The sequence below is a fragment of the Fukomys damarensis genome, unplaced genomic scaffold (genome assembly GCF_012274545.1).
Source record: "Fukomys damarensis isolate Sample0158 unplaced genomic scaffold, DMR_v1.0_HiC HiC_scaffold_12, whole genome shotgun sequence".
Classification (NCBI taxonomy): domain Eukaryota; kingdom Metazoa; phylum Chordata; class Mammalia; order Rodentia; family Bathyergidae; genus Fukomys; species Fukomys damarensis.
This window is the reverse complement of record NW_022900924.1, coordinates 18,958,395-18,969,529: the sequence shown is the minus strand read 5'-3', so window position 1 is coordinate 18,969,529 and position 11,135 is coordinate 18,958,395. Positions and strand designations below refer to the sequence as shown.

Sequence of the window (11,135 nt, the reverse complement as noted above, 5' to 3'; positions counted from 1 at the left end):
TTTTTTTTTTTTTTTTTTTTTTTAACTGGGGATCAAACTCGGATCCTTGCACTTGAAAGGCAGACAGTGGAACCACTGAGCTAAATCCCTAGCTCTCTGCTATTACCTTTTAACATAGATACTTAGAAAATGTCAAAATTTTTTAAAAATAGAAAAATGTCAAAATTCTACATGCACCTTGGTTTGCATTTTATTTCAGTTGGATAGGTTGGCCTTAAAAATTAAAATGCACTTGAGGGGAGTTAGCATTACTTTCTAAGATTGAACAAATGTATTTCTTTTAAAGCTATATATTCAATATATTCATACTCAGTAGTGTGTGATTTTTGTCAGGTGAAGCAGTAATTGTCACTGTCCCTCTCCTACAGAGGAGTGTTGCAGTCACTCATTGAAAAACACTTCCCTGCTCCAGACAGGAAAAAACTATATAGTTTGCTGGGAATCGATTTGACAGCTCCAAGTAACAACAGTTCACCAAGAGATAGCCCTTGTAAAGAAAATAAAATGAAGAAACGGAAAGGTGAGTACTGAGATTTGCTATTGCAAGCTCTATGGATTTGGGCACTTTGAAACAGTAGTATTTTGGAAATGATCTGCTTTTCTTAAACTAGCAAGTTGTATATTTTCAGTGTTGCTCTCGTATTTTTGAATGTACAAGTAACTTTTAAATTAGCACTTCATCTTCTCCCTACCTCGCAAGCACAAGGTCCTGAGTTTGATCCCTGGTACCAAAAAATTTTTTTTTTGCTTAAATTAGAACATGAGCAGTTGACTGGTGCTAGGCATGTAAGTCTTAGCTGTCACATGTTTATCATTTAACCCACCAGAGGTGCTTAGGAAGCTAGGTCTTATTTTTCTAGCTTTATAGGCAAAGCTAAAGCTCAGAAAGATTAATAGGATAAGAAATGTTTCCAGACTCACATAACAAATGGTGTGTCTCATTGTCAAAGCTGCCATTGTCAAAGCTGCCTTTTAAGGCACTCTGAACTGGGTGGAGAGAACTGTCAGAGGCTTGGGTTGGTTACTGAATTACCTGGCGCACACTCCTCTTTGCTAGACAGTTTGTGATACGCACTTGAGTTGCTGATTGGCTCTGAAATGTTAACTTCTCAACCTGTTTTTCTGAAATGGAATAGCTAACATAATCGCATCTTAGTATTCTCAAGGTCTGGGTTCAGTGCTTAGCATCATTCAAGCTGATAAATAAATAGACTTGAGGTGCTATGTATTCTAAATGCCTGGCACTTTAACCTTATTTCATCCATTTTGGATACATGTTTCTCCATTTTTACTTATGCCTAAAAATTAGTTGGCTTTTATAGTTTCATTTTGGTTTGGTTTTGTGAAACAGGGTCTTGCTGTGTAGTTCAGATTGTCCGGAGCTCACTGTGTAGCCCAGGCTGGCCTCAGCTCACTGTGTAGCCCAGGTTGGCCTCAATCTCTTGGTGATCCTCCTGCCTCAGTCTCCTGAGTGCTGGGATTACAGGTGTGCACCATACCCAGTGGCTATTATAGTTTAATTGGTAGTTTTTAAAAAATTTTAGTGGTACAAAAGGTAATGTTGTCCTGTAATCAGTAGTATCTTAGGAAGACTAAGTGTTCATGTTTTGCTTTCTTGAGTTAGGTTCTCAGTAGCTCATTCATACTAGAACCTTTAAATTTTTTTAGTTTTGGTTAACTCCAAATATCTTTTCTGAATATTAAATAACAATTCAAACCAGTACTTGGTGCATCTTCAAAAAATGAGGTTTTTCAGTCTGATGAAATATAGCTCAGTGATATAGAGTGCCTGGCATAGTGTGAGGCCCTGGGTTAAATCCTCAGCAATTGAAAAGAAAAAGGTTTTCTGAATTGGTTTTTCTCCATATTCCATGACTGTGAAGCTGTAATTATCCAGGCTCTTTGTACAACATTGTACACAATTAATGGTGGCTGCCAGGGTTCTGTTTTAACTGTTCTGACTCAGTTTTGAAACCTGTGACCTTGAAGGCTGTACTGAGTTTTAAATTTGTGTCTGATTTCTTGGGAGTCACTGAATGAACAGAGCTCACTTCTTAGGGGATTCTGAAGAGTGCTTGCTTGTGAGTTTTGTTTTTACATTTTCTCTGTCTTCACTTCTCATTTGAATCATTCATGAACTAAATGTGATGTTCTAGAGCTTTAGAAACATTTTATTTCAGCTAAGGATATTATTTGGGTCTCTGCTAGGTGAAGAAATAACTCGAGAAGCCAAAAAAGCACGAAAAGTTGGTGGCCTCGCAGGTAGCAGTTCTGATGAGAGTGGGAGTGAGTCTGATGCCTCTGACATTGAGGAAAGTGACTATGAGAGCTCTAAAAACATGAGCTCTGGTGATGATGACGATTTCAACCCCTTTCGAGACGAATCTAGCGAGGATGATGAAGACGGTGAGTTCATCCTTCCAGGCGAATTCTTGGACAGTCTTGTTCCAGGATACTGCACAGGGCGTGATGTGTTAGGATCTTCTTTCTGGGCAGCATAGAGGATCACATGGACTCTAACCTTTGCCCGGTAGAGTGCTCGGACTGGTCTGTCTGTTGGTCGTTTGAGCCTCAACAGATGAGATTCTGATCTCATTTTCATGTGGTTATTTGTTTTTGTCAGTCCATGTTTATAGTGCATAATGATCATGTTCATCATGGGGATTTGCCACATGCAGATCATTAATGCATTTTAATTCTTTAAATATCCCCTTCCTGACTCCTGCCTCTTCCTCTTACAGTTATTTTTCACATCAAAATATGAAATGATACCCAGTGGAGTATGAATGGAATATTTCCGTAGTTCGCAATGATTTGCAAATAATCAGTGAATAGTACAAAAAAAATTTCAGTGTTGAGCCTCATATGGTATTAGACACCTTTATTTCCAGCTGCTTGGTAGGCTGAGGCAAGAGGATCCACAAGTTCTAGGCCAGCCTTATTTAGTGAGACTTTGTCTCAAAGTAACAAATGGTTAAGGTTGTAACTCAGTGGCAGAGCATTTGAAGCCCTGTGCTCAGTCCCTAATAACCACCCACAAAATTCTAGGGTTATGTCCTTTGAATATACTACATTTGGTTTAACCAGTAATTTGAAGTACATTTTTTCCTTATCTTTCAGATCCTTGGCTAATCAGAAAAGACCATAAGAAAAACAAAGATAAAAAAAAGAAGAAAAGTATAGATCCAGATTCTATTCAAAGTGCCTTATTAGCATCAGGTCTCGGATCAAAACGACCTAGTTTTTCATCTACACCAGTCATCTCACCTGCTCCTAACAGTGCACCAGGTATCCATGTAGAAACTTGCTTTATCTGTGAAATATGCCTTTACATAAAACCAAATCCTCTGTGTAGTGACTTTGCATGAATATTCCTTCCCTAGCTAATAGTAATGTCAGCAGTAACAGCAACCTTATAACAAGTCAGGATGCTGTGGAGAGGGCCCAGCAGATGAAGAAAGACCTACTTGAGAAACTAGAAAAGTTAGCTGAAGACCTCCCTCCCAATACCCTGGATGAACTTATCGACGAGCTGGGTGGCCCTGAGAACGTTGCTGAGGTAAACCTTACTGGATCAGAGTTGTTTTCGTTCTTGTTAATTTTTTGTTACTGGGGATAGAACTCAGGACCTTGAAACTGGGAGGCAGTGTTTTTTGGTTACTTTAAAACCCTGTGAAATGAACATTAGTCAAACCTTGTGGCCTGAGTGGTATTTTGGGTATCATCACAGTAACCTGCCTGGTTTCCTCCCTCGGATTTTAGAACAGTCACCTCACTTCATTTATCCATCTGAAGTGCTGAAGTCTTGTCCCCAGTGTCTGAGTGCCCTGAGCCATTGGTCTGGGTTGTCATCCTTGTGGATCTTGTGTGATGGTGGGCACGTGTCATCTCTTCCGAGGGACTGTCACGGTGTGTTGTATCCCCAGGATCTGGTGCTGGCACCAGTGTCTTCAGTGAAGGGGGCGGTGCTGAGTTTTATGCACATAGTCGGCGCCGGAGTCATGATGTTTTTTGGCTTTCCAGATGACTGGCCGCAAGGGGCGTGTTGTGAGCAACGACGACGGAAGTATATCTTATGAATCAAGGTCTGAACTTGATGTGCCAGTGGAGATACTAAACATTACAGAAAAACAAAGGTTTATGGATGGAGATAAGGTATATTTTGCTAGGATGCTTTTCATTGAGAAGAGTGATTTCCATGTGTCTAGATTAAACTTTAGAAAGGTCTTTACCTGTCCAGACATGGTGGCACCTGCCATAGTCCCAGCTGTTTTGGAGCATGAGTCAGGAGAATTTTGAGTTTGAGGCCACCCTGAACTACATTATTAGACCCTATCACAAAAACAAAGAAAAGCAACCCCAAAACAAAGTGAGACAAATCTCAGAACATCTACTGTCATTAGAATGATACTCAGGAGTACCGCAGATTACTAGTATTCCGTGATTTCCACTTTTATTTATTGCTGTGCTGTGTTAGTAGGATTTACTGTGAATGATTCCTACCTTGAAGCACCATAGAGATTTTGGCCTCCTTCAGGGCTCTTGCTGTGGACTTCATTGTTGTTCTTGCTGGGGAGGAGCCTGGGCCAGTGCTTGCACTGAGCAGAGCTCTGTGCTCACCCACATGTCTCCTCCTTCCCCGCCCTGTACACTCATTAACTGAACTTCATCCAGGTGGGGTTTGCAAATCTGTTCTCCCTCTGATTTTATAATTCTGAACATTCATCTGCTCAGGAAATTGCTTGAATAATAGGTAACATCCCTTCAAAACAGCAAACATTTAACTGCATTACCCATGGTTTGCTTTATATTTGAGAGAGCTTTTCTGATTCTGCAACTAGAGAATTTGATGGGTACTACTATCAATATTGCCTTTAAAAACGTTATAAAGATGCTGTTACATGTTTGAAAAAGTATGAAGAAGCCTGTTGTGGTAGTGCTCGCCTATAATCCCAGCACTTGGGAGACTAAGGCAGGAGGATCATGAGTTGTGGGCTAGTCTGGACGACATGGGGAGATATTGTCTCAAAAAAAGCAAATGAAAACAAGGGCCAGTGATGTAGCTCAGTGGTGCCGTGACTGCCTGGCAAGTGCAAGGTCCTGAGTTCAATCCCCAGTACTAAGCTGACAAACAAAAATAAAAGTTGGCTTAAACAAGCTTGCTGTTACTCTTATGTGCATGTTTGTGTGCATAGACCAGGGTTGGCAAGGCCCCTTAAAAACGAGGCCTCTTTTTCTTTTTCGAAGCGGAGACAGGTTTTTCTATGTTCCCAAGCTGGTCTCCCAAATCCTGGTCACAGAGGATCCTCTGGACTCAGTCTGGAGGAGCTTGGACTGTAGGGAGGGTCCACAGAACCCCGCTTCCTGTTTCTTTAGTTATGGGATCCTCCATTTTCAAGTTGCCTCTGTCGCAAGACTGCTCTATCAGGGTTAGGTGTTTAGCTCAGTGAGTGATAGAGCACCCGCCTAGCTTGTGGGAGGCCCTGGGTTCAATCCACAGCATTGCAAAAACAAGATCCAGCTATTTCATTTCAGCTAGCAGAGAGAAAGACTTGTCCTTTCTTTTTAAGGAAGTTTCTTAGACATTGTGCCTGTCAGACAGACCCTGTAGGGTGAAGCGTGCCCACACATTTGCAGTTAGCAAGAAGACCGGAAGTGCTAACCTTGATTTTGGGTAGCTCTAGAGCAGCTGCAGCCAAGGTCCTGTCAGCCAGGAAGGCCACAGAAGGAGTTTATGTTAAGGGTACTGCTCTGCTTGTTGTGCAGAGGTGATTTTTTTCTTTTTCTTAAATTTGATGTAGAATATTGCTATCATCTCAGAAGCTGCCAGCTCTGGTATTTCATTACAAGCAGATCGCCGAGCTAAAAATCAAAGGCGAAGAGTTCATATGACTCTGGAATTACCCTGGAGTGCTGATAGAGCAATTCAACAGTTTGGTAAGTTCTGGTACTGGATTTCACTTGGTCGATGGCTGAAAATCATTCCGGAAATGTGTGCATATCAACATCAGACATTTAGAGGGCCAGGGATTTAATTTAGCTCAGTGGTTTGGTGGCCTGCCTTGCAAGCGCAAAGACCTGAGTTCCATACCCGGTACCAAAAACAAAACAAAACAAAACATCAGACATTTAGAACATGAAACCTTTGATACTGCATTTAATGAGTGTGTTTTTATTTTTATTTTTATTTATTTATTTATTTTTTTGTTTTTTGAGACGGGGTCTTACTATGTAGTTTAGACTGACCTGGAACTTGCTATGTAGCCTGGGCTGGTCTCCAACTCAAAGCAGTCCTTCTGCCTCAGCCTCCTGAGTGCTGGGAGTGCTGGGAGTGCTGGGATTACAGGCGTAAGCCATTGAGTGTGTGTTTTTTTGTTTTTTTGTTTTTTTTTGGTACTGGAGATCAAACTTGGGTCCTTGTGGCTTGCAAGGTAGGCCATCGAGCGTATTTTTAAAATGTATAGTGCACTATGAATGCATTTCTTGCTTGTATGTATTTATTTATTTATTGTTTGGTACCAGGGATTGAGCTCTGATCCTTGTGCTTGCGAGGCAGGCAGTGGAACCGCTGAGCTAAATCTCCGGCCCTCTTGCTTGCTTTTAAATCTAAAATATCTGCAATGTAATTTCACAAGCCTCCCTGTACTTTCTTTCTCCAAGAACAGAGCTCCTGGGAGTGTCTGTTGAGACTTGTGAGACACTTGGTACTTGGTGTGTCTTTTTCAACTCTCAATCGCCCAATTAATTGAAGATACATTGCTGCTCCCTTCTGGTCCATTTCATGTTCCAGGGCCTGGTGATTGAGAGTGGCTGTGTATCATCAGCTTTCTTGTTAACCAAAACTAGAGTATTGATAATAATGTTTGTTATCATTTAGCAGTTTCATGGCTAGTTCTGTTCCTTGTAAGGGGGACTAGTGCTCTGAATATGGATGTTATTTGGGTCAGTCATTGTTTTCCTTTTTGTATTTTGGGGAGCTGTGGAAAATGTTACATTTTGTTGAACTCTTCCTCTTAATTGCTTAAGGCTTTTTTTTTTTTAGTACCAACTTAATGGTAAGTTTTAGAAATAGATCTCAGAATATTCTATATAGTGAACATAATCAGTGATCTCTATCACAACGTCATTACAGGAAGAACTCACAGATCAAACCAAGTGACTGCTCCCGAGTATGTCTTTCTGATTTCTGAACTGGCAGGAGAACAAAGATTTGCCTCCATTGTTGCCAAAAGACTTGAAAGCCTGGTAAGGTTTTGAGTTGTGTAGATGCGAGTAAATGATGACCTGTGCTGGCTGATTGACCTGGCATAGAAGCTTAACTCCTTGGTTGGCAATGTTTTGATAGGGGGCGCTTACCCACGGTGACAGAAGAGCAACAGAGTCTCGGGATCTGAGCAGATTCAACTTTGACAATAAGGTACATTTCATTTCAGCTTCTCTGGACATGTGTGGTCTGCAGTGATGAGCAGGGAAAGTCGTTACAAACTGTTTCAAACTGACAGTGAAAATTTGGCCAGCATATAGAGTGCGTGAACGCAAGGCTGGAGCCTGACAGGGAAGCAGAAAGCTGTGCCTCCCCTTAGGGTGAGCCTTGACATCGTGGTGCCTGTGGCATAGCAGCGTTGCCTGGACGCTGGGCCTTCGGGAGCATGCTGCAGTGTGGTTCCCTTTCTATTCCTTTTGGGAAGAGGAATATAAGAAGCATGGGTGCCGGAGATTTAGCTCAGTGGTTCTCCTGCCTGCCTGGAAAGCCCAAGTTCCTGAGTTTGATCCCTGGTACCACAAAACAAAACAAAAGAAGCACTGGGCATTGGGTCAGGTGTGAGTTCCCAGAAGTCATGTTACTCGTTACCGTACTGCATGTTGTGTGCAAGTAATTGACGTTATAAGAAACATATAAAGATAATTGGGAAATTTTTTGGGGGGTGTCCTGGGGATTGAACTCAGGATCTTGTGCTTGTGAGGCAGGTGCAGTGCCACTGAGCTAAATCCCTGGCTGGGAACTATTATTTTATTTATTTATTTTTGTCTGTTTGTTTTTTTGGTACCAGGGATCGAACTCAGGTCCTTGTGCTTGTGAGGCAGGCACTGGAACCAATGAGCTAAATCCCCAGCCCAAGAACTATTGTTTTTAAATTGTTGGTGCAGTGGTAGTTTTTATAGCATACTGATGATCTTGTAATTGAAGTGTCCAAATTCTAAAACTGGATAAAATATATATTTTGTTTGTTTTTTTGTTTTCTTTCAGTATGGAAGAAATGCTTTAGAAATTGTTATGAAATCCATTGTAAATTTGGATTCTCCTATGGTATCACCACCTCCAGACTATCCTGGAGAATTCTTCAAAGGTAACCTAGAAAAGTTGTTAGAAGCATGAAAAATGGTTACTGACAGACACGGAAAAAAACATTCTAACATTTGTTGTTTCAACAGTTACTTTTCTTTGGGTATAAACTATGTAAAATTTTGAAATTTTAAGGTGACTAGAACATTCATTTGCTTTCTATAATGGAAAGGTTTGTTAAAACTGGTTTTATGCCTATGAAAGTGCTTTTATTCTTAATTTATTGTATGTTGTATGTAGTAGATCTAACAGAGGAAAGTGGTTTGTTACCTGAATTAAACTCAGTTTGCTGGGATGGGTTAGCTTAGTGGTGCTGCCGCCTGCCTTGCAAGTACAAGGACCTGAGTGTGATCCCTGGTACCAAACAAACAAACAAACAAAATAACTCACTTTGCCAGTAGCTTTTAAAATTTAGTTTTAATCTTGGGTTCAAGATTGGCAGAGCATAAGGCTATAATATGCTGAAGTCATTTGGGGTTTAGGTCTAGGTTTTTTGTGTGTATTTCATTGGTTCTGTGGATTGAATGCATTCCAGCCAAGTGCTTTACCAGTTAACTACTTCAGCAGCGTGCAAATGTCCCCTCACCATATACTTTTTTAAATTGTTTTCCTTTGAGCTGTGCCTAAATTTTCCAGGCTAGGCTTGAACTTATGATCCTCTTGCCTCATCCTCCCAAGTAGCTGGGTAATATTACAGGCAAGCACTACCACGTCAGAGTTGGTCATAAAGGTATTTTTTATAACTTTCTCCTTTTTTGGTGGCAGAGTGGGGCTGCTGCTGCATAATGAACCCAGGGCCTCACACTAAGCTACATCTGTGGCCTTTTTTAAAAATTTTGAGACGGGGGAAAAAAAACATTTTTTTTGAGACAGGTTCTTGCCTGGGTTTGGCTTGAACTTGTAGCCCTCCTGCCTCAGCCTCCCAAAATGATGAATTACAGGGTAAGTTTATTTTCTTATAGATGTTCAACAAGGACTGATAGGTGTGGGACTGATCAATGTAGAAGATCGCTCAGGAATTCTTACTCTTGATAAAGGTAATATTGTTAATTTCTATCTACTTATAATTGTTGCTGTATTAATGAAGCTTGTTTTGTTACATGTGCCTTTTTTTTCTTTTTAGCTAAGAGGAAGCTTCAGGTCATTCTTGTTTTTGGGGGGGTACTGGTGATCAAACTTGGGAACTTGCACTTGCCAGGCTGGTGGTGGCACCACTGAGCCATATCCCCGGCCCAGCTTCAGGTCATTCTTTCCTAATCTCTTGGTACTGAGCACTCCTAGCACTCCTGGTAGTTTCAGCTGCTGTGGCTATTCAGAGGAGGTAACAGAATGGCAGTTCTCAACCTGGGCTGCCCATGTGATCAGCTGTTTCAGTTGTTTTTGTTTGTTTGTTTTTTGAGACAGGGTCTCTTTGTAGTTCAGGCTGGCCTTAAACTCACTATGTAGCCCAAGTGGTCTTCGAATTCATGGCAATTCTTCTGCCTCACCCTCTTGAGGGCTGAGATTACTGGCATGTGCGACCACGCCTGGCTATCCAGCTTTTATACAATATTGAATCCAGGGATGACTCTCAAACATTGATAATTTTCCAAAGCTCCCAGGAACGCCAGTTGTGCAGCCAGGGTAGAGGGTCCCTGACTCATACAACAATTACACTTTGAGTTCAGATTTAATGGGCTGGGGATTTAGCTTAGTGCCACTGTACCTGCCTCCTAAGCACAAGGTCCTGAGTTCCATCCCTGGTGCTGGGAAAAAAAAATGAGTTCAGACTTAATGTTGGTAAACCTGCCTTATCTCATGCTAAATTGTGTTCATTTTGGGCTTAAGTGAGGTTAAAGATGCACAAAGTCACTGAGCAAATACTTTTGAGTATGTATTGCAGTGCTGAGGTACTAGAGGTAGAAATGGGCCAATGATATAAGAATCTGAAGTAAACGCTATAGAAAAAAAGTGGATTTGAAGTTGGTCAGATTGAATTTTTTAAAAAATGTTAATTACTGCTTGAATGCATGAAATCGTGTGTAATCTTGTTGCAGACTACAACAACATAGGAAAGTTCTTAAATAGAATTCTGGGCATGGAAGTGCATCAGCAGAATGCATTATTTCAGTATTTTGCGGACACACTTACTGCAGTTGTTCAGAATGCCAAAAAAAATGGACGATACGACATGGGAATCCTAGGTAAGTGGAAGATTTAAAACCATCGCGTGGGTTCCTGATAGCAGTGTTCTCTTTACCTTATGTATTGCTTTTCTTTTTTAAGATCTTGGTTCTGGAGATGAGAAGGTGAGGAAAAGTGATGTTAAGAAGTTCCTGACTCCAGGCTATTCAACCTCTGGCCATGTAGAGTTATACACTGTAAGTTCGGAAAGCGATTCTGTCCTGTTGGGGGAGAGTTCTGTGATGGGCATTGATAAAAGTGTCCGACTTTAAAATCTCATGGTTTCTTTTACAGATCAGTGTAGAGAGGGGGATGTCCTGGGAGGAAGCGACCAAGATCTGGGCTGAACTGACAGGACCAGATGATGGCTTCTATTTGTCATTGCAAGTACGGCTTCCCTTAAATGTTAATCATGAAGATTGTACGTGCTTTTTTACCGTGAGCGCTTTAATCTTTTTGCTTTGTGCTGAGTGTCTAGTTGTGTTTGCCCTCCTTTGTGATAATTTATTCTTACAATTATTATGTGACCATTTACATGCATTTCCACTTAATTCATTTTGAGGGATGTTAAAGAGCCCTTTTTCGGTTTTTGTATGTTTGATTTTTTTTTTTTTTTTTTTGGTTTTTT

The 11,135-nt window shown here is 41.0% G+C and overlaps 1 protein-coding gene across 9 annotated transcripts in view; it reads left to right on the top strand.

Annotated features, from left to right (window-relative positions):
* Sbno1 (strawberry notch homolog 1) overlaps positions 1-11,135 on the top strand; it is an 87,553-nt gene that overhangs the window by 48,262 nt on the left and 28,156 nt on the right. For 7 of the 9 annotated variants that reach the window (XM_033762467.1, XM_033762468.1, XM_010604320.3 and 4 more), the window contains 13 exons: positions 369-520; positions 2,209-2,406; positions 3,121-3,288; positions 3,384-3,559; positions 4,024-4,155; positions 5,802-5,937; positions 7,133-7,245; positions 7,346-7,417; positions 8,249-8,348; positions 9,307-9,381; positions 10,381-10,527; positions 10,610-10,704; positions 10,802-10,945. In XM_033762467.1, coding sequence (XP_033618358.1) covers positions 369-520; positions 2,209-2,406; positions 3,121-3,288; positions 3,384-3,559; positions 4,024-4,155; positions 5,802-5,937; positions 7,133-7,245; positions 7,346-7,417; positions 8,249-8,348; positions 9,307-9,381; positions 10,381-10,527; positions 10,610-10,704; positions 10,802-10,945 — 1,708 coding nt within the window. The remainder of the gene's footprint in view (positions 1-368; positions 521-2,208; positions 2,407-3,120; positions 3,289-3,383; positions 3,560-4,023; positions 4,156-5,801; positions 5,938-7,132; positions 7,246-7,345; positions 7,418-8,248; positions 8,349-9,306; positions 9,382-10,380; positions 10,528-10,609; positions 10,705-10,801; positions 10,946-11,135) is intronic. The other 2 variants (XM_010604321.3, XM_010604322.3) reach the window with 1 other exon arrangement.